Source organism: Equus przewalskii, chromosome 4, assembly GCF_037783145.1.
Source record: "Equus przewalskii isolate Varuska chromosome 4, EquPr2, whole genome shotgun sequence".
Lineage (NCBI taxonomy): Eukaryota > Metazoa > Chordata > Mammalia > Perissodactyla > Equidae > Equus > Equus przewalskii.
The window spans coordinates 87,663,062-87,687,064 of NC_091834.1; the positions used below are offsets into that span (position 1 = coordinate 87,663,062).

The 24,003-nt window shown below is 39.0% G+C and overlaps 1 protein-coding gene across 6 annotated transcripts in view; it reads left to right on the forward strand.

Moving 5' to 3' along the window:
- Positions 1–24,003, forward strand: part of EXOC4 (exocyst complex component 4) — a 758,598-nt gene that overhangs the window by 344,349 nt on the left and 390,246 nt on the right. For all 6 annotated transcript variants that reach the window (XR_011539582.1, XM_070617731.1, XM_070617732.1 and 3 more), the window contains exon 10: positions 3,253–3,349. Coding sequence is in view for 5 of the 6 variants with exons in the window: in XM_070617731.1 (XP_070473832.1) it covers positions 3,253–3,349 (97 nt within the window). In the remaining variant the exon portion in view is untranslated. The remainder of the gene's footprint in view (positions 1–3,252; positions 3,350–24,003) is intronic.

The following is a 24,003-nucleotide window of genomic DNA, read 5'->3' on the forward strand; positions in this document are numbered from 1 at the left end:
GGCTTCTGTCACCTGAAGATCCATCTCCCTCACCAGATTTGGGAAGTTCTCAGCCATTATTTCTTTGAATAGGTTTTCTGCCCCTTTCTCCTTCTCTTCTCCCTCTGGTATACCTATAATCCTTACGTTGCATCTCCTAATTGTGTCTGATAATTCTCGGAGAGTTTCTTCATTTCTTTTAAGTCTTGCTTCTCTCTCCTCCTCTGCCTGCAACAATTCTATATTGCCATCTTCCAAATTGCTAATTCTTTCCTCCATATTATCGGCCCTACTGTTCAGAGCATCTAGATTTTTCTTAATCTCCTCTATTGTGTTCTTCATTTCCAATATTTCTGTTTGGTTCTTCTTTATCGTATCAAACTCTTTTGTGACATAGCTCCTGAACTCGTTGAGTTGTCGGTCAGAATTCTCTCTTAACTCAGTGAGTATTTTAATGATGGCTGTTTTGAAGTCATCATCATTTAGGTTATATATCTCATTTTCTTTGGGATTGTTTTCTGTGTATTTGTTACTTTCTTTCTGTTCTGGAGATTTAATGTATTTTTTCATATTGCTTGATGATGTTGATTTGTGCCTCCGCATGGAGATAGAGTTTAGTTGCTCCTTTCACTTGTTTCATCTGCTGCGGTGGGGGGAGCAGCTGTTTATACTTCACCAACCAGGAACCCTGTCCGTAGTTGCTAACTGGGCCTGGGCCCCTCTTCGTAGCCACAGTGGCCCTTTGGATTCCCTCCTCTGCCGTGGGGGCCGTCACGGGGGGCTTCAGGCTGCAGGGGCCTACTGTTGTTGCCCACCTAGATGCGCTCTCTCCTTGGGGTCTGCAACGGTGTTATGGGCTTTTCCAGCGGCCAGGGGTGGGATCACTTATATTTGTCGCTCCGTTGCTGTCGGCACCCACCAAATCTCACTTGTCCTCTATGGGTCGCAGGAGAACTATTGGCATCTTCTACAGTCTGTGGTTAGTACACCTAGCTATGCTGCTTTTGCCCTGGGGTCTTCCAGCCTTGTGGCTGGCGGCTGGGTGCCTTCTACTGGTGCTGTGCAGAGGCTTTCCCTAAGGCTTCTGTGAGCCTGTAGGGTTTCCCCCTAGGCTACTAAGCTGGGTCTCTGGAACTCTCTCCAGCCCCAGTCCTCTCCGAGATCTCCGGCAATCCCTAGCCTCACCGGGTGGGCAACGGCAGCTGGGGGTCGCCCCGTCCTCTGGGCTTCTCTCCGGGCCTCTGCCGGGAGCTCTGAATGCTCAGCGTGGCCCCTCTGCTACCGGCAGACAGAGAGTTTTGTCTGCTGCCTGGCGGAGCTCCGGCGCTTCCCCTCCGGGTCGCCGGACCCGCCTTTGAAAGTTCCCCCGCCCCGGTCCTCTCCGAGATCTCCAGCAATCCCTAGTCCCACGGGGCGGGCAACAGCAGCTGGGGGACGCCCCGCCCTCTGGGCTTCTGTCCGAGCCTCTGCCGGGAGCCCTGAGTGCTCAGCGTGGCCCCTCTGCTACCGGCAGACAGAGAGTTTTGTCTGCTGCCTGGCGGAGCTCCGGCGCTTCCCCACCGGGTCGCCGGATGCGCCTTTGAAAGTTCCCCCGCCCCGGTCCTCTCCGAGATCTCCGGCAATCCCTAGTCCCCCGGGGCGGGCAATGGCAGCTGGGGGTCGCCCCGCCCTCTGGGCTTCTCTCCGGGCCTCTGCCGGGAGCCCTGAGTGCTCAGCGTGGCCCCTCTGCTACTGGCAGACAGAGAGTTTTGTCTGCTGCCTGGCGGAGCTCCGGCGCTTCCCCACCGGGTCGCCGGATGCGCCTTTGAAAGTTCCCCCGCCCCGGTCCTCTCCGAGATCTCCGGCAATCCCTAGTCCCCCGGGGCGGGCAATGGCAGCTGGGGGTCGCCCCGCCCTCTGGGCTTCTCTCCGGGCCTCTGCCGGGAGCCCTGAGTGCTCAGCGTGGCCCCTCTGCTACTGGCAGACAGAGAGTTTTGTCTGCTGCCTGGCGGAGCTCCGGCGCTTCCCCACCGGGTCGCCGGATGCGCCTTTGAAAGTTCCCCCGCCCCGGTCCTCTCCGAGATCTCCGGCAATCCCTAGTCCCCCGGGGCGGGCAATGGCAGCTGGGGGTCGCCCCGCCCTCTGGGCTTCTCTCCGGGCCTCTGCCGGGAGCCCTGAGTGCTCAGCGTGGCCCCTCTGCTACTGGCAGGCAGAGAGTTTTGTCTGCTGCCTCGCGGAGCTCCGGCGCTTCCCCACCGGGTCGCCGGATGCGCCTTTGAAAGATCCCCCGCCCCGGTCCTCTCCGAGATCTCCGGCAATCCCTAGTCCCCCGGGGCGGGCAATGGCAGCTGGGGGTCGCCCCGCCCTCTGGGCTTCTCTCCGGGCCTCTGCCGGGAGCCCTGAGTGCTCAGCGTGGCCCCTCTGCTACTGGCAGACAGAGAGTTTTGTCTGCTGCCTGGCGGAGCTCCGGCGCTTCCCCACCGGGTCGCCGGATGCGCCTTTGAAAGTTCCCCCGCCCCGGTCCTCTCCGAGATCTCCGGCAATCCCTAGTCCCCCGGGGCGGGCGTCTCTCTGGGACCCTCCGGGCGCCCCGAGCACCAGGCTGGGTCTCCCCGCCAATGGCGGGGAGAGACTCTCCCCGCGGGCTCAGGTGTGCAACTCCAAAGTTTCCCTCTGCGTTTAGGAGTAATTGCAGGGGGTTTAAGTAGGGTTCTGGTCACCTGTTTCCACCGTCGCTCCTCTGTTGTGTTCTCGCTCCTGCCCTAGATGTGTGTGGATCCTCTGGGGGCGTCCGTTGGAAGAAAGCCGCTTGCGGGTACTAGGCTGCCCGTCGGGGTCGGAGAGTTTTCACCTGTTTCCACATCCTCCCGGAGGAAAGTCCGTCCGCCTTCCGATGTATAGTCGCGTGGGTGTCTCAGACGTCCTGAGATGCTGTCTGGATATCCTTTGTCAAGCGATAAGTGTCCAAATAATTGTAGACTCGAAGGGCGAGAGACAAAGAGGACTACTCACGGCGCCATCTTGGAATCTTCTCCTTGCACTGTTTCTTTAAACATATTATTTATTCTTACTCTGCTTCCATGTTATCGCTTCAAAGAGAAAATGCTAATCCATAGTTTAGTTAATAAGAAAGACTGGATCAAGTCATCCAAAATAATTTTGTACATATTGAAGGCAATCGTTTTCAAAGATGGTCTTACTTATAGCAGTATAACATTTGTCTGTATAGGTTTGGTTTATTTCTTTGTAAAAGTTCTAATAAACTAAATTTCTCTTTTTTCTTTTTGCTGAAAGGGGGTCCTGATGACAACTTAATTGAAGGTGGAGGAACAAAATTTGTCTGCAAACCTGGAGCCAGAAATATTACTGTCATATTCCATCCATTACTAAGGTAAGTCAAATCCTATGTACTCACTGAAGATCAGTGTTTTCATTATTTATGCTGGTAGGTCAGTCAGCCTTGAACCAAGCCATTAAGAACTTGTTCCGTTTTCTAGGGCTTCACTCTCAAAGTTTGTCAACAGAACAAGTAGTGTCAACCCCACTAAGAAGCTACTTGTTCTCAGGAGTTCACTCCATAAATACTTTGATCTGATTTTCCTTCCTGCTCCCTGCCCCTGCCCTTTCCCCCTCCCCCTCCCTCTCCCTATCTCTCTCTCTCCCTTCCCTTTCTTAGCTGTTTCAGGGGTTGGCAAACTGTTGCCCATGGAAGAAATCTAGCCTGTCATGTGTTTTAGTAAATACATTTTTTTTAATAAAGATTGGCACCTGAGCTAACATCTGTTGTCAATCTTCTTTTTTCTTCTCCTCCTCCTCCTCCTCCGCCCCCCCTCCTCCCCCTCCTCCTCCCCCCCAACCCCCCCCCCCCCCCCGTACATAGTTGTGTATTCTAGTTGTGAGTGCCTCTGGTTGTGCTATATGGGATGCCGCCTCACCATGGACTGGTGAGTGGTGCCATGTCTGTGCCCAGGATCCGACCTGGGGAAACCCTGGGCCGCTGAAATGGAGCTCGAGAACTTAACCACTTGGCCACCAGACCGGCCCAGTAAATACATTTTTGTTGACATACAGTCATGCACCTCCGTGTGTGTGTGTTGCTCATAGCTCCTTTTGTGCTGCAATTACAGAGTTGAATATTTGCAACAGCACTCATATGGCCCACAAAGCCTAAAATCTTTACTCTCTGGCCCTGTACAGGAGAAAATTGCAGACCCCTATCTGCCTAACTAATTTACACTAATGACTCAGATATCTTTTCAGAATTGGCAGGTCCCTGAACAAAAATGATTTATAAAAGCTGAAATACATTATATCAGTCAAATACATGGCTTTATATATTGAAGAAAAACTTGATGGTGACTAGAATGAAATCTGTTATAATGCTCAGTTTATTGTGATACTATGATTGTCAGACAGTAAGAATTCATGATACTTCCATTTAAAAAATTTCTAATCCCTAAATACATTTAAAAATGTACTTCTTGGGAGTGGACAAGTCAGGTGGTATTATATGGATCTAAAGTTTCAGTTTTGCAAGATGAAAAAATTTTACAGATCTCTTATACAACAATGTGCATATAGTTAACACTACTGTACGGTACACCTAAAAAAAGATTAAGATGGTAAATTATTTGCTATGTATTTTTGACCACAATAAAAAGGAGTACTTTCTGGACACAGATATCCAAGATAATGTTATTTGTGCATTTTGTCTGTAATGAACCATTGTACATTTTTGCCGTATTTTTCTATAATGGACCAGAAACTCTTGGGTTCATTAAAGTTAGGTACCCCAGCTCATCACATTGACGTTCTCAGGTGACTCCTCTGATATTTGAGGCATTTAGTATAATAGTTAAACAAATGCTACTGAAGTGGCCAGAGATAATACTCTGTATACTTTTCCAAACCATATGCAGTTTATTACTGAAATTGTCCTACCTTCTCATTAACCAAGACTTACTAAATTGATATCAGTAGAAATACTTCAATTTAAATCTCTTATTTAGGTAACCAGTTTTTTAAATTGTACTGGAATACTTTACCCAATTAGTTTTAAATGCAAAAATACAAATACATAAATTAAACAACAAAAAACCCTGACTTTCACACATAAAATAAGAGATTTTTAAAGAAATGTTATTAACCTTAAGAAAATCTGTTTTAGCAAACATTTGCAGCAAGTAAATTCATATAATTTAAGAATCAAGGAATTGAGAGAAGTAAGACTATTCCTTTATAAATTTAGTTGATTTTACATATATATATATTACAACATATAGAATTTCTAGATTAAGTAACAATGCTCTTATATATCAACTGACTTTGGTAATTAGTTCACTACTCACTCTCTTCTCCAATTACAATTGATTTCTACTTAGTTAGTGTTGCTAATTGTTAGGAAAATGGGGAAATACCTTAATCATTATAGGCATCTTCTAACCTAGATTTAACACCATAATTTACTGCTAAGTTATGCTTTGGCTTGGATAAATGGAATCCTTATGCTTACATTTGTTCCTAAGTATAGAAGAAACCCTTTGGAAGCTTTTTAGCAGTGTGCTCAATAACCACTTTTCAAGAGATTTTTTTCCCATAAACTTTAAAAAAAATTTTAATGTGAAGTCAGGAGAATGGGAAAAAATATATGGTTATTTCACACTTAACAAAATGCATTTCTGGTAAAATACTTGCAGAATTTAATGTATTACAGTTTTTTTGTGCGTGTGAGGAAGATTGGCGCTGAAGTACTATCTGTTGCCAATCTTCCTCTTTTTGCTTGAGGAAAATTGTCCCTGAGCAAGCATCGGTGCCAGTCGTCCTCTGCTTTATATGTGGGATGCCACCTCTGTGAGGCTTGATGAGTGATGTGTAGATCCATGCCTGGGATCTGAACCCGTAAACCCCAGGCTGCTGGAGTGGAGTTTGCAAACTTAGCCACTACACAACAGGGCCGGCCCCAATAATTCTTGACAATTATTTTTTAGTATTGCATTTATGCTGCTTCACTAGGGAGTTTTCAGGCTTGATAATACTCCTGCTCGTTATACTCACTTGTTTGGTCTCTACTTTCACTCAGAATTTAAGTTTATTATAGGTTAGAACTGGAGAAAGTTTTGTTGCGTGGTATAAATAGTTTATCATTCATTTGTTCTCTGTGTAACTCTTAATGGAAGTCACAAGAATATTTCGTGGTCTGCAAGGTAATTCCTTTCTAAGCAGGTGATCATTATAGTCTTTAAATTAGCCTTTGTCTCAAATTGCAGTGTTCCTTCTCAAACCCACTATAGAGTCTCAGCTGAAAACTCATAATGTGCTTATTGAACTTCAAATGACTAATATCTTTCAGCATTTTTTTATTTTAGTTTTTACACTTCACCGTTGGCTGATTATTGGATTTATTATTTCTTCTAGAGTTTGGAAGTTTAGCTTTGGTAATGAGAAGAATCAATGTGCATTATCATACAAGGATATTTCATTTTTACTATTATCATTTAAAGAAAGCTTTTCTCATTTCTTCTGTAGTCATTCTTTTATTCTCTCGACAAATGTTTATTGAACACATACGATGTGTGTTCTCCCCTAAATGTGGACTTTTGTTTAGAAATAGTCACTCTTATTTTTATGGGATTATTTAAGTAAAATATGTATAGATAAATTTTCCATCCTTTGCCCCTTGCTCTTTTTCCATGCCAGTTCCAAATGAATGTGATTTACCATTTTATTATTTAAAAGACAATATAAACATAGTGGAAGAGGCAGTGTAGAAGAATGGGAAGATGGGGAAAAAGCACAGGATTTGAAGTTGAAAGCGAAAACCACAAGTTATGTAGGTTCAAATCTGGTTTCCTTTACTTCAGTTTTGTTCGCTGATTATTTATTGGACTCTGATTCTATGCCAGGTCCTGGGGAAACAAAAAAATAGGATCAAATCTTTGTTGAAAGGTACTCACTTGGTAGTTGCATGGGTGGCAAAAATGAAGAAGCCCAAAACACCAATTATTGGAGAGGACGTGGATCAGTGGGATTTCTCATACCAAGTATGTAAGTCAATACATCCTCTCTTGAAACTAGTTTGACATTATTGAGCAATCACATATCTTGTCACCCAGTGGTTCCCCTCCAAATGAGTTTCTACTTGTATGGAGTGACTCATGTTATTTTCCCATCTCAATTTTTCAAACTCTTTTTCTAACTGCTTATAATAATTATTCTTTGTTTAGAACTTACACGTATTCAAAAAGTAAGTTCAGAAGGACCTTAGCACAAGTTGACTTTTATCACAAGCCAACATGTTTGAACGTTGTCATTGTTTTCTTACACTCTGTTATTGAACTCAGATATTTTTCATTGGAAGGGAGAAACCCTTTCAAGTGTGTAGGTCCTTCATTTTCCTTTGCTGCTCTTCCCCCATGTCTAGCAACACTTGTACTCTGTCTTCCAGAAACTTTGCATACGGCTTTTCTACACTTTGTTTATTAAAAATGTTCTTTGCATAATTTTTATTCAGATGGCAGCACATTCTTTGCAGCCTAAAGGTTTTCCATATTGAAAACTCTGAACCACCCTGCTAAGAACACCACACAGCAGATTCCCATTATGCTGTTTTATATATTCCTGGCAGTCATTTATCCTATCCTCCCATAAAATTATTGTTCAAGGTCTTTGGATCTGGTAACCTTGCAAACTTGTTTTTGTACCAGCCTCATCACTAGGAAATCTCACGGGTATTTGAGGCAGATCTACTGACTTCCAATTTGCTCCCTACCCATTAACTCTGCTGGCCCCTTGATTTGTTTATTTAATGCTTTTCTTTACTATTTTCTCTTTCTGATTAAGAAACCAGAAAATTGTCTCTTAGAGAATGAAATTTTTAAAAGATGAGCTATAGTATTACCTTGCTTGCTTCACTCTTAGCCTTACAAGACATTGTGTGCAAGTAAACCCTTAAGGAAGGCTTTGATGATGAGGTCATCTAATCAATTTTTCTGCCTGAGGTTCTAAATGAACAAAAACATGGTGAAATAAATAGGTTTCTAGCCATGCCTAAGTAGATTCTGAGATACTTTCACCAAAATATAGACCCTGAACATGATAGACTCTTTTTTCCTCTGCTGAAACGTTTGCTGTTTTCAGCTTTCTCTGGAAACATTCCAGAGGAATGGATGGATTCACTATGATAAATGGAATATATTTTATAGGCTTTGAATTTGGGGAACAGAAGGAAGATATGTTAGTGTTGAAATTTGAATGGCATATTTCTCTTCTTTTGTCTAGGTTTGACATGCGTTTAGGTTTTTTACAAAAATAATTTTTTTAATAATTACATCATGGTAATTATTAATCATGATCTAAATATAAATAAACCTCTACCAATGAAGTATAATTTATTAAAATATCAACCACATTTTGACATAGAGTAACAGTTTTTAATTACAATTAATATATAATGAAACCATTTCAAGAAATTTGGAATTACTCTGTGGCTGCTATTTGTGGAATTTTGGAGGGAGAGAGTAAGACTTTATTTTTCTCTTTGTTGTTACATTTGTTTCTCATTCTTTATTCTCTAGAAACTGAAAACAGAGAATATATTGTGGCTTAGATTTGTTAGTACAGTTTCTTCATGTAGCAGAAAATGGGTGACAACAAAAATTATTCCTTTAAAAATCTAAATGCTTGTAGAATATGACTAAAGTATTCAGAAAATGCTCTAATGCTTTCTCTGTTTATCTGTCATGTATGCAATCTGAGCCAATAAGGCAAATTGATGGGGAGTGTTATTAATGAGAACAAAGTCATACATTTGGCTCTGTTGGACTCTCCTTCTCACAACCGTAGGCTTCTGGTTTCAAAGATGGAATCGCAAAGAAAAATGTTGAGATTTAATGCAGCCCATCATTGCTTGAGAAACAAAAATTCCAAAGCCTTAGAGCTAGGACAAGTCTCATGAGTCCCAGGAAGCCTTTTCCCTTTGTCCTCACATGGCCTCTTCTTTTTATAAGGACAGGAGCCCTATTGAATTAGAGTCTCACCTTTGTGACCTCATTTACCTTAATTATCTCCTGCAGAGAATGTTCGTTAAGTTTTGCAGTTAGGACAAACTCAGGAAATTAATTTACTAAATGACTTATTTAATCATTCTTTTAGCACTGGAGCCATTGTTTCAATGGAAAGACATCTTGTATATTGCATGGTAGAGAGACTAGACCACTGAAAGTGGGCTGGGGGGTGGGTAGGAGTGACCACATTTTTATTTTTGATGTTGGCCAAATCACTGGGAGTCTTAGTTTTCCCTGTTTGTAAAATAAAGGAGTTGGTTGGTTTAGATTTTGCTATCTACTTTTCAAGTTATGCAATCCTGTGACTGGGAAATGCTTTTATAATATTTGGGGACTCCAAAGGCGTGACATTTTAAAATTTAAAAGTCCAAATGACAACATGTTCCTTGTTTTGCTTGTTTGCTTCAACTAGCTTTTAAAAGGATTTGGTTCTTTAGGGTGGTTAGCACTTTGCACACATAAAGTGTGTTTATTAGGAGACAATTGAAGAGCAGATGTTTGCACTCTTGGGGTGACTTGGCAGAGGTAAGAGACTGGAGACATAGTGGATGATGATGGCATTTAAAATTGCAGAAATGTCACTGATGCTTACTCTGTTGAATGCAACTTGAATATTGAATATCCAGGCTGTGAACATTTTTCAGTATTTATCAGCCACACTTCATTAAAATCAGACAGCAATTAAAGTCTTCCTGGGTAGAACAAAAAATGAAATATTTATTGGTCAATAAGGAAGAGGCTGGCATTTAGGTCAGTGAGGGAGATGAAACTTTCTTGGCATCTTGGGCTTTGGTGATGGACAGTATCTCTCCTTTTGGCTGCACGCCTTTCTTAAGGCAACAGCAATAAGAACAAAAAATCATTGTGATCGTATCGTCTAATCATATTTGTCTCTAATTACAGAGAAGAATAACTTCTAAAAGAATCTTGTCGGATATAGAAACTGCCAGTTAGCAGACAGTATGGGGGACTGTTCCAAAGTTACCCGTGGCCTGGTTGTGAAATAGCTTTAAAGTGCCTGTGATTATGAGGGGTCTTGAAGTTAGGTCAACAGGTAACAGAAACCAAACCTGGAACAATGAAAGTCTCCAAAATTGATTATGCCATTAGCATAGTGGGTTATATTTCTAAAAATGGTATTCCAAAGTAAATGACAACTGTGATTAACATTTTTATTTTATATTTTTTTGTATTATTAATTATAGCACTTTAATATTGCTTGTTGACACTGCTGGCAGATCAAAGGCATATAAAATTCACTGTTATAATTAAGCATAATAAAAATCCATTTGCTCATCCATTTAACAAAATTTATTGAGAATTTATTTTATGCCAGGTCCTCTCCATTTCATGACTAACTAAGCCTCTGCCCTTGTGTAATATAATCTAGTGGAAAGGCCAGACAATAAAAAAGTAAAGTAATACACATAGAAAACAATATCAGGTACTGATAGTTTTTTGAAGAACAACAGAGAAGATTTAGGAATTTGATAGTGACTGGCAGTGTGGGGGGCCACTATTTTGGATGATAGGGTTAAACTGGGAAGGCCTTTCTGAGAACAGGACATTTGATTAGACTTGAAATGAAGTGAGGGAGGAAGCCATGTGACTATCTGGGGGAGAACGACCTGGGCAGAGGAAATTTTAAGAGGAAAGGATATGTTCATGGAACAGTGAGCAGACTAATGTGAATAAGGGGTGTGTGTTGCTGGGGGTGAGGGTGGGGATGTTGGGGCAGATGAGTGGGGAGCTAGTAGGCAGGGTAGTCAAGGTAAAAATTCCTTCTTTTTGTTTAAACATCAAGGAGGGCATTATGTTTAGATTTGCAAGAAACTTTGGGGACTAAATCTAAACTTCCAAAGACTATCAAGGCTTAGAGAAAGCCTGATATAATGGCTGTCAGGAAAAACTTTTCTTTTTTTCTTCTTCTTCTTCTTCTTCTTCTTTTTTGTTTTTTGCTGACAAAGATTGGCCCTGAGCTAACATATGTTGCCAATCTTCCTCTTTTTGGTTAAGGAAAATTTGCCCTGAGCTAACATCTGTGCCAGTCTTCCTCTGTTTTGTATGTGGGTTGCCACCACTGCATGACCACTGATGAGTGGTGTAGATCTGTGCCCAGAAACCAAACCTGGGCCGTCGAAGTGGAGTGCACGAACTTAGCCACTCGGCAACCAGGCCAGCCCCAGGAAAACTATTTTTTGAGACTTTTATCTTACTGGATTTGGGCATTCGGGAAGTTCTGTTTTTAATGGAGAAGTCATTAGCACTACTCTCTCTGGTGTATTGAAAATCCTTTGTCCCTCCTAACAATTATGTATCCTGAAATGGAAAATTATTATTTGATGTAGCCCACTTTGACAGTATTATCCAAAGATATTGAGCAAATATTATTATGCCATTAGCCTGACAAGCTGTTATGAAGTAGTTATCCTGTGTGACATTCCAGACATATGCGTTTTTAAGGAATAGTTGTGGCTGAACTATAGACTCCTGTTTTCTCCTAAGGAAGTAGTATGGCTTGGTACACTGTTTTGCAGAAGGTCTTATAATTTTTGGTATAAGCTTTACCAACAGATCTAACAGATTTTTATAAAAAATAATTCTAGGATAATCACTTAACTACTTATGAATTATATATATTAGTCTAAACCTGGTCTAGCACAAAAGATCTTTTCAACCTTTTCTGGCACTAACTCTTTCTCATAAATGAATGAATTTGGTAAGACCATTTTAGGTCTTCAAAATTCCAAATCTGCATTCTTTTAAGATCTTAGATTTCTGCTCTTCATGATCTTTCCTTTCTCAAATCCTTTCCTGATATCATTTCACAGTGAAGGGGGAGGACAGTGGTTGAGATGTGTCTTCTCTATGAAGGGAGTACACAATAAATATTTGCTTAAAGAATTAATAGGTAACTTATAGCAGTGCTTAGCAAATATTTGTTGATTTGAAGTGAATTTTTTTAATCAGATATGAATAAAAATGTAAAGGAAAATTATTTTTTCTTTAGTCTTGAGGTTGAAGTAGATCAGTCTTTCTTGCATACCTAACAATGGTACACTAGATTTTTTTGCATCTTTGTAGTTCTGTTGTAACTAGAAAGTGTTATAGGATAAAATATAGAAATATAAAGGTAAATTTAGAAATTTGCTTTTTTTAACGGCATTGATCCTAAACTACGACTCTTGTAACTTAGCTTCATGTTCTGTTTTTAGTAGTTATTAGAAACTTAGATACTTTTTCCTTTCACCTTTTCTTTTTTTTATTACTACAGGGAAAACGTATGATTACATAAAGTAACTTTTGCCTTATCATTCTTTCATGAATCATGGAAGCCCCTTCCAAGATTATAAATCTTTTCTAATACAAGAAACCTTGCTTTGTAATCTTTCTTATTTGGACTCTTTTTTTATATTTTTTCACTTTTTTTTTCTTTTTTTGCTGAGGAAGTTTCACTTGGATTCACCTGGAGCTAACATCCATGCCAGTCTTCCTCTACTTTTTAGGATGTGGGCCACCAGCCCAACATGGCCACTAACAGACTGGTGAACGTCCACACCCAGGAACTAAACCAGTGCTGGCAAAGTGGAGTGTGCCAAACTTAACTACTAGGATACCAGGGCTGGCCCATTTTTTCTTCACTTTCATTTAAAACTATACAATGGCCTCTGCATCATTCCTTGATATTAGATATACATATATATAGTGTGTGTGGTTTGCTTTGAAAGAGGATTTAAGTTTGAGAGTTTAGAGTAAGCATGAATGTCACAAGTTGAAATAATTGTTCTGTATTTCTTTTCCCAATGTTTTTACCTTTGAGAAATGCACAAAAGTTGTCCTACCATGTCAGTTTGATGTGTGCATTGCTATTTGGCAGAATATTATTCTGAGTGTTCACAGGTATGTGATATTTTTATACAGATACATGTTTGTTCTTAATGAACTAAAGCGTATGTAGACATTTTGAAAGATGCTGGTGATTAGACAGTCTAGCAAATAACATTGTAGATCATACATTATTCATGCATGGGAGGTAATGTGGCTACCCTGTTGCATTTTTATGAAACTCACTGCTTTTTTCCCGGTCCTCGGAATTATGAAAAATATTGCTATGTTTTCAGAACATCTGACCTGTGAAGGCCTGTGAAGCACTTGAGTGGTGGTATATTAGATTTCAAACCCCACATTTGAGAAACTGATTGTGAATTTATATTATAAACGTGAAATGCTTTTAATCTTCAAATTAATTTTTTGAGATTAAAATTTCTAAGCTTTTATTTTACTTTGGTACTTTCCAAATATGTTGTATGATATATGGCTGAACACTGACTGCAGCTAACTGGCAATTTTATATTAGTAAGTGAAATTGGGAGCCAATCAAGGCTCCAACCCACATATCAATGTACATTTCAACAACAGTGTCAAAAGAGGCAAAAGGTGCCGGTCTAGGGAGCAGGAAAATACAGGTCATTCCTATGAGAAACAGTAGGAAGAACTAGAAATGTTAGTGAAGAATAAGATTTGATGTCTGTTTTCAAATATATAAATATCTATCACTTAAAAGAGATAAAGCCATTTTGTTTTTTGTTATTTCATAAGTCTGCATTAGAACTACTTGGTTGAATATTAGAGATTTGACTCTACATAATGCAAATTTTCTAATGAATAAGGCAATCCAGATATAGGAAAGCTTTCCTTAGAAGACCATATGCTTCCTGGAGATGCTTAAGCAGAAGCTGAATTCAAGGTACAGTAAACTAAATGGTGAACTGTCAGGTCTACATTCTTTAAATCTGTGACTGTCAGTCTTTCTAATATACTGTGCAACTTCAGAGCTCTGTATAGATATGTTTCTTCCAGTCTTACTCATTTAGGTTACTTGTTATACTTCAGTTTAGTGTTGATGATTATCATTGTCAGGATCGAGGAGTTGTAGTAGATTTCTGCGTCATTTCAGTTTTGATTTTCTTCTTTCCAGTACAAGGGTAAGAGAGACTTGTGTTGTGACTTATCTTGAGCAGTTGTTAGAGAAACTCCACCCCTCCCTACCCTGGGCTTCCTTAGTCCTCTTTCTATTTTCTTTCTCTGCTCGTGTTTTTCTGTTTTTTTCCTGTGCCAGTAACCAGTACAAGTGAGTATAAATTAACTCTTTCAGTGACTTTAAAGGCAAAAGAAAGCTGACTTTCCTCTGCTATAAAGGCTAATATGGGACTAAAACTGTGTTTCCACATAAACCTAAAATCATCATGACTGCTCCTGTAATTTTGACCTAGGGTTAAGCTGACATTAGATGCAGATTTTTTTGTTACTATCAATTAAATTTTATAATTCTCAATTAACATTTTTGGAAGCTTACATATAAAAGACAGTAGAAAAGATTCTTTTCAGTGCAAAATGTTCACATAATTTATGTGTGCTTTTTATGTATTCTGAACATGTATTTGTCTTGGACTGCAATAGCCAAAATAGGCTTATTCAGCATCCAATGAAATATGTTTATGTCCGGCTACAGGCCCATTTACATTTGATTTTGAAAACTAAATTGATAATGTAATTCGATATAAAAAATAATGTAGGACTACCTAGAGGAAAAACACAGTCTCTCCCTTTAATAACTTATATTCCTTCAGGTATTGGCTATACATTGTTTCTCTGTATGATCTGGAAAATTATTTTAATATTCTCCTTACCTCTCAGAAGACACACACACACACACACACACACACACTCACACTCACACTCTCACTCACTCCTATTCATTTTGTTCTCTTCTTACTGCTTGCATACTTTGTTACAAGGGCTTCCGTATAATACCAAAGGCTCTACTTTGGTCATTTTCAAATGTTTTCCTTTCAGTAATGTCATTTGAACATTTAATTGTTAATAGCGTACTATTTTTTTTAATATATTTTACTGCAAGTGAAATATTTTCCATTCACGGTCAAGAAATCCTTTTTATTTTCCTTTTGTAGTTAAAAACAAACAGACAAAAAGAAACCTCAAAGTAAGCAACAATATTTTCTTAGGACTTTGTTATTTAATAAGTGAGAGAGAAAAGTTCTTTGATTCAAGCAAGAGAAGCAAGAACACCCAGACGTAAAGAATGGAAGTGGAAGTATCATAATAGATGATTTAGTTTTTAATTACCTCAATTTTAGTTTTTGGTAAGAGTCGTGGTTTTGAACTTGGAAATGCTGGGTCTGTCCTTTCTTTTGTCTTGCAATTGAAATAGATACTGGCATTTTTTATGTCCTCAAGTAGTTTTCAGTACTTGTGGAAGAATAGTAATTGTTTGACGATTACTATTTTTAAACTCGGTGAGCATTCTTTAAAGCCTATTCCTGTAAACTGCCACGCTGTAAATAGGTGAGAAAGTGATCTATGATGAGAAGAAATGGCTGCTTCTGTGCAGCATTATGTCCACGTCAGTCGTCCACGTTACTGGGAGCACAGTAGTCGTTGGTTCCTTTATGTTAGCTGTTGTATCAGTATACCACTGAAATTTGCGGTTATAAAAACAATATTCAATTATTATTTCAGAATAAGTGAGAACTTTTTAGGATCTTATGGTCCTTAAAATTGCTTACAATTTAAATTTCTTCAAAACAACTTCTCAAGAAATCTTTTGATTCCCTGTTTTTGTGGATCAAGGAGCCTCTAAGGCAATTAAGAGATCTTGGGGTGGTGGGGCATGGTCTAGCCGAGTGGTGAGCCAGGGTGCCCATGAGCCAGATTCTCTAGATGATGAATATAGACTGTGTCCGACAGCCTTGGAAGGAAACGCCAGGGAAGCTAAAATTAATTAACTGTACTTCCCAGACTTTGGAATTTATGAATCAATCAATGAAAAAAATAATTGGCAATTAACGTAAGTTGCCAGTTTTGTTAAAGAGAAGGAATTTCGACACCAAGAAAAGTAAAAATGATACTACTTTGAAATTAAGTACTGTCCTTTTAAAAACAAAATAATTGGGACCTTTAAATCAACATTCTTAGGTTTGCCAATATATAGGCTAGTATTTGGCAATAACAAATTCCATCCAAGGGGGAGGAGAGAAGTGTGATATGAGGCATTAACGAAGAGCCAGTTGGATCTAGGAATGTCACAAGAAGCAATGGCAGGCATGGGCCCAGTTGAGAGGCCCTAACATAGTTATAGTGAGTAGTAAATCACAGGGCTCTGGTCTGTAATAGGCAGTCAATAAAACTGTTTTGAGAAAATGAGCAAATGAATCGGAGGTGAGTGAGTCGGCCGGTTATAAAAACACAAGATCAACTTGACAGATATTAAGTGTTCTTTTAATAAGTCTTTGGAGTCTTGCATATTACAGATATATGTTTTTAACCTCTTTATATTATCTGGAGGCTATTGTTAATTATATTTATTCATTGCCTTCACTTTAGCTATTTGGTTGTTAGAATATAATATAGTTTGTAGATTCACATTTGTCATAGACACTTTGTTTCCTGAGTTTTAATTCATATACAACCTCTCCTGGTGGCTACCAGAACTCCCTGTCAGCAGGGATCCCATGCCAGCCACAGGCAGCTCTCTCACTCTGCCCAGTATGCTCAGGGTGCTAGTAGCAGCAAAGTCATCAATATCTTGTTTGCATATTTTATTTATTTCCACTAAATCCATTCTTTAGAATGAAATTAGGAGTGCTGAGCAGGTTTGATAGAGGCACATCGATGCTCAGAAATACATCTGAGTGAATCTACAGTTCTTTCTTATTTTGAAGCTTTCAGGAAAATTGAAATGAGGATTTCACTGAAGAATGAAAAGGAAGCAACATCTTTCTCTGAAAGTTAGAAGTCCCTCCGCTTTATAAGCCTTGATTCATTACATTTTCTTTTTTACATGTTTTTGATTGACATGTTGATTTTTCAAGATACAACTCCTACATTCAGTGGAGTTGGCTGTACTTAAACTGAATTTTAGGGGAAAATTCTTCAGTTTAGGTATATTTTTCTGTTAATTATTTTTCATTCATTTTTTTCCCCAAGAAATAATTATCGAGTGCTTATTGTGTGCCTGGCATTGTCTTTGCCTTCGTGGAGCTTATTTTCCTAATTAGGGTATCATGGTAATTTGAGAATAAAAGAAAATCCATGACGAAGAAGTCCAGTATTCGACCTGTGCTGACTTTCCTTGATTTTCCTTCTTTACCGGTAGACGTTATTTGTTGTAGAGGCACATCTCTTTGTGTGCCCTTTCCCTTTTCAGAGGCAGTTTCTCCTCTGGTCTCGATCCTGTTTTCCTTCATCGCCTCTAGGATCTTGTTCTTTTTGTGTTGGAAACAGTCTCTTCTGTGCCTTTAGGCTTTTCCTCTCTACTGGCTCCCTCCCTGGGACCTATAAATATGCTCAACCTCTCCCATTGTATAAAATCACTTTTCTTAAACTTGCTTATCACCTCCCTCCTTCACCTGTTACTTAAGTCCTTCTTTTCCTTCCTACTAAACTGTTCAAGAATATACTATGCTCTTCATTTCCCTTCCTCCTCCCCCATTCACTTTGCACTCTGCTCACCAGTCACCATCTAATTGCCAAATCTCAAGGGTATTTTTCAGTCGTATCTTACCTGATTTTGCCAACATTTTACACAGTGGATCATGCCTTTATCTTTCAACCTTTTCCTATCACCTTCTCTATCAACTTTCACTTGGACTTGCTCCTGCACTTCTTGTAAGATGTGAGTTCACCAGTGTCTCCTTTTTTCATTTTTTTAAATTATTGTGTGTTAGGCATATTTTCATTATAGCACTTAACATATTCTCTTGAGATGCTCAGAATACAGTCTTATCTTGAAATTAATATGCCTACACCTAGTAAAAATATTAGAATAAGAAAATAACCTCCTTATCAGGAGAAAATGGTGGAAAAATAGAGATGAGGAAAAAAAATGGACTGTACTCAAACTCAGGATTTTTGCTTGGAAGTTGGAACTGGGGATGGGGAAGGAGTGCTTGTGAAGGACAAAGAGTGGGACTCGTGGATAAAGAGTAGAAGCCAGATGGGCTGGTGACATTTGTAGCTGAGACGGGAGTATACAGGTTAAGTCATTGCACAGTTGTCCAGTTAAGTGAAGCTTAATACATCGCTGAATCACATAATGCAGAATTGAAGACTTTCAGAAAATCTTCAAGATCAAGATACAGGTTCTGCCAAAGAAGTAAAACAAAAGGATTATTAAATGGGTGAGTGCGTGGGAGGATGGGGTGAAGGGAGGGATTAAAAGACTGCTAAGTGGACAGAGCACAGGGAATGTTTAGCTAAGATCTGTGTTCATATGTTGGACTATCTATCTAGATGAGATTGATTACGTAAATTATGTTCCATGCATACAATATTGTCCAGACATTGAAAATGGGCAAGTAGGTGGAGTTTTATTAACATAGCAGGATATATTCAATATATTGAGAAAAAAACTGATTATAAGGTAGAATGTATTGTATGACCAATTTTGATTAAAATATATAAATACATATATATCTTTGTTTATGAGTACCTATATACCTAGAAGTAAATGTGGGATTGTGGTTACCTTTATTTTCTTTGCTATACTTTTCTATATTTTCTGAATTTATTGCAACAACCACATATTTATTTTATAATTATAAAGAGTCAAAAGGGAGAGTCTAGCACACAAGATCTTGATCTACCAAAACATAAATAATAATGTTATTGCTATGATTGTGTATGTGCTTAAGTATGTAAAGTATATAATAGCGTTAAATAGCTACCATTTAAAGAGCAATTTACAAAATACTTCCAAGGCCATGTCTTATTCAGTCTTCATAACAACCCTGAGAAATAGTTTGAAAGAGTTGTATTATTATCCCTATTTCATGGATGAGGCTTGAACATTCAATTCTTTCTTCAAGGTGACACAGTATTGGAGGCAGGACATAAACCTATGGATTCTGATTCTAAATCCTGTGCTCTCTGCACAGTGTTGGATTGGAGCCGAGGCATGAAGAGGGTCTGTCTCAGGTACTTCATGGGATATACCACAAGATGATTCAGGATCCAGGCCACCTCCATTTTGTGACTCCTCTCACTTCTAGGCCCTCAGAGTCCTATTTAGTAACTGGTTGAGAAAAATGGGTTTGTAGAATTACCTTGTGAGCCCTTTGTCCTTCATTTTCCTGTATGCTTCCTGTCATCTGTTTAACCATCCTAAACTATTTGGCATCCCACAAACCATAGTGCTCTGTCATCCCTCTTCCTTTGCATGTGTTTTCTCTCTACTTGATGCCCTTTTCCTCCTCCTTTATCTGGAGAATTTCTCCTCATCCCTCAGCAACATCTTTTCTGGGACCCCTTCTGACACCTCTCTTACTCCCCCCCTTTCCTCTATGCCTTGGTCGACTCAGCATGTAATTGTTCTCCAAGTATTTTTTTCTCATGTGTTTCTCCCTCATAAAGAAGATGCTAGTGACCATTTTTTGATCGGCTTTGCATACCTGGAACTTTGATGATGTCCAGCACGTACTAGGATCTCAGTAAGTGTTTGATGAGTGAATTAATAATATAAACTTTTCATGGAAAATAAGGTCTCATAGTTCTCACTGTCAGAACCATAGTAATGAGGATAGGCGGCTGGTTATTAGGTGACCGAGCACAGTTCGCGGTTCAGGTTTTGTGCTCCTATGTGCCTTAGGATCATTGGCCCTAAAATGGATTTGTATCTAGTTTTCCTTCTTGGGGTTGCTTGTGATATTCAAATGGATAAATTACGAAGATAAACTTCCAAATGTGTTTTGTGGTACAGTTATTAAAGAGAACTGATTCTTATTTAGGTCATTGTCGAGATGAAGATGAAGCAGAGAGAGAAAGTCACTTATTTTGCCCTCTTTAGTGCGTGTATTAACTGACAGGCTGCCTGTGTTTGATTAAAAATGAGAGTCTGTAAAACTCCTTCAGGTAGACCCTTAATTTCCCATGACAGCACATGAAGCCTCTCCTCTCCTCCCCTCCCGAAACCCAAGCGCACACCCCAGAGGAACCTCCTATGGGAGACGTTTGTTTAATGTTGCCTGTCAGAGAAGGCGCTTCAACAAGTCACTCCGATTTGCAGTTTGCAAACATACTTCCACCTTACTGAACATCACAAAGGCTGTCAAAAATTTTATTTCCCCATATTTTCTCTTCTCTCTAGAAGAAAAACCATTACAGATGTAAATGGTAGAGGAATTTTGTCACAGGCTTTGGCACTTCTGCAGGAAGTTTTATTCATAGTTTGGATTGGGGAGAGGCAGGACGCCTAAGCTAACATTTTGAAATCTTTATAGCAATGGTTGTGAACTGCACTACTAGGAGCTAGATATTTTTTCTTCTAAATATTAGTTATAGCTCATTTTCTTTTTTTTAGTTTCTCTGAAGAGGAAAGAGTAAGCTTTTCCTAATGACCTTGATATTTCTAAAATTTCTATTTGTTTTTCTTTTAGTTTCTTCTCAGTCTTCTAGACTCTTTATCAACCCCATTATTGTATTAAACATCCACATATGTATTTATCTGGGAGTTGGACGAAAGATATTTATGTGTGCCACACATATTTCAGATATTATTTTATTTGGTGGATGATGAATAACTACTGAGAAAGAAAGCAGTTACTCTTCAAAATAGAATGAGCAACCCAGCCTAGGAGAAGTTTGCATTTGGTTGTGACAGAGCCTGTGGCATGCCCTCTGCAAAGACAAGAAGGGGAAGATGGATGCATTTCTAATGCAATCAGGAAGCCCCTCTATAATTTAAATATATTAGCATATTCTGAGAAACCTGGTATTTGTCCTTAAGATAATGCAAAGTCTCTCCCAAACAAACATGATTGAATTACTTGAGGGAATGTATTAAGACAGCAGGCATAGTCCTTAATGGATCAACCCTGTCTATACTCATTATCAAAGCAAACTCCAGGGAAACTCTCACTGAAGCCATAAGGAGTCAGATTATTGATGCAGTCCTAGTGATGTTGCTTGCCTTGCTCACATCCCATTTGCCACTGAGTTTGATGCCATGCAAACATTGAATTTCTGGAACATTAATATTGTTTACTCCTTGTACCTGGAAATAGTAATGAGCATTTATCTTGAATCCTTGTATTTTGGATTATATACAAAAGTGTAATAATAGTTTTCAAACATTCTGAATTCTAGGAATGTTAGGGTAATGTGGGATGGAATTGGTCATCTAAGTGTACATTTGGGATCTCAGTTTTGCAATCTGCTTATGTATTGTAAAGATCTCAGTTAACTGAAGTCAATATAATAAAAGTAACTAAAATTATTGAGCCCCGTGATGTGTCTACTTACATTATAAATGCTTAAATGTATTATCTACTTCAGTCTTGACAGCAACTCTACTGTTATTATCCCCATTTGATAGCTGAGGAACCTGAGGCATAGAGAGTTGAGATAGCTTGACTAAGATCATGCTGTTGTCATTGGAGAGGCTAGGATTCAAGCCTAGGCAGAAGTACCCCAGAGCCTTATCTCTTACCCTCTCTTCTGTATTTCAAGTGTGTGCCTCCACTCAAAACCTGAAAATAGTAGGTTTCTCAGGCTGTACTACTCTTTCATGATGGCTGTAATTGGGCTGTTTTATGCCAGAATACCATTTCAATAGGACACTTTGCAAGCAGTTAATAAACATGCTTCTCCTGTTGGGTTAGAATAAATGATTTTTTCTGTTAAAAAATTTAAATGAAAAGATACAATATGACTAGCTCTGGGTCCCAGAGACATCACAGGCCAGGTCAAGATCACAACCTCAAGTACTTCCTCACGGTATTTGAGTCCCATGACTATACCCTTCTCTTAGTTTTGCTTCTAAATAATGAGCATCTAGAAATAGTGCTGATTTAGAAGGAAACTTTATTAATTCACCTGGTTAATTTACATATAATTATTTGCATAGCTTAAGGACTTTTATTATAAATTTACCCAAGGTAAAATTTCAAGCCCATTTAAAATATAATTTAATTTGTTTAAAAGAAAATTTCTCTACACAGATTAGGGATATCGCTATTGCAAGGAAGAAGGAGTGCTTCAGTATTTTTGGAACAGAACATTGTGATTTCCCTGTTAGCTTTAGGTCTTGGTACGAAATGAAGTGAAAACTCTCAAGAAGCCCTCTGCTGCCTGCAGGAATGTCTGCTTGTCACCATTCTCTATTGCTGTTGTCTTCTGGAGAGCGTGCATTTCTCTGTATTTTGTGCCATTACATTATTTCTCAAATGACTTCTGCAGTTTGTGCCTCCTTCTTTTTTTCCAGTGAGATTTAACAAGTATAATAGTCTCAAATATTTTAGTCTGCATGATGCTATTAAGAATTGGCTTTAAACACGTAATCTGCCAATATAGGATTATTTTAAAGCAGGATCGTATAGTAGGAGCCATAAAAGGGGAGGAAGACAATTCTGACTTACCCAGGCCGTTTGTTAGTGCCATCTTGCTAAACCTATCTCTTATATGAGGAAGAATGGACACGTCTGTATGTTTATTTGGAAAAGTTTGAGTAACGCATTAGCAGTTTGATTCAGAAATTTCATTAATTTTTAAAATTTACTTGTTCATTAAGTGTTCATGCTTTTCTAAAAAGAGTGTGAGGCAGCTGATCAAATGTTTTGTTTGAGGAGCAGTTAAAAACTGAAGTTGTGGGGCTGGGGCTGGCAAGAGGAGGTAGTTGGGTGGTCCAGAGATGGCATCTGCACAAACACGGCAACACTGGGTGGCATCCAAGTCTTGAGGGAGAACCGTGGGAAGCAACTACTGTAAACTTGATTCATCCTTTAAGTTGATCTTTTATGTGTGACGTTCCTCACATGTTTTGTATGTGGTACACAAGAAAACCCAGCTTTCTTCCTTTGTCTGTATGAGGTCAATATTAATGTCACTGAATTAATTACATTGTCCCATAGAAAATGACATTAGTAAAGTACTATATGTTATATATATTAAAATAAGTCTTAATCCAGAAGAAAAAAATCAAAAAGCTGAAGTTGTGGGGAAACAATGCCAGAAACAATTTGTGAAAGGAAAGCAGAGGACATATTTAATTTTTCTTATTCATTTCTCTTAATATACCTATGCTTTTCCATCTATAGTGTCTTAAATATCAGGAAGAGAGAGAATGAAAGGGGTGATTTGTCTCTGTGGTGGATTACAATGAATGTTGAGTAGACTTTATGTTCCTAGTGTGGTAAGTCTTGGTATACCACTCATAAAGGAAAAAATCATTTTAAGTTTTAAAATTTAGTTTAGATTTCTCTTGAGCTCATTATTTTAAAATAATAATGCCCTTCCCCCTTTTGAAAGTACTGGTATTGAAAACCCTTTGTATAATTTCTTCCTAATGTTTGCAAAATCCCCCTGAGGTTTCTTCTGGTCCCATGGAATTCCTCTTCTCCAGATATTGACAAAACCATTAAACAAGCTGAAGCTGCATGATTACTTTTGCAGCACCACTTTCGTTGCTCTTTATCATTACATTTAGTTATGTTTCATCTAGTTTTCAATATACGTGACAGGGTTCATATCCCAGCCAACTGGAATTAATTTGATAGCTAAGCACTTCATGAGCTGGCTCTGTAACATACTCTGCCAGATCCTGCCATGTGTGAAGCATTACTACTTTTTTACCACTAAAGATTATTTATAACTTTGACTTCTTCCATGCTCATTTGTGTTGCTGAAGAAAGGAGGGAGTGGTGTGCCTGTTCAAACTGTTTCTCTTGGCTTTCCTCTATGTAAACCTCGCTAATGCTTTCAATCTCCATCTTCTGTATCGTTCCTTTTGAGCAAGAGGAGAAAAATGGAATTGGTTATGCCATGCCTTGCTTCTCAGCAAGAGAATGCACTCAGAACCTCTGGTGTTATTCCAGCCTATCTCTGTCACTGCCTGTTAGTGGTTCAAGAGAGTGTTAGGAGGGAGAGTGTGGTTTGGTGGGAAAACTATTAGAATGGACCTCAATAAATA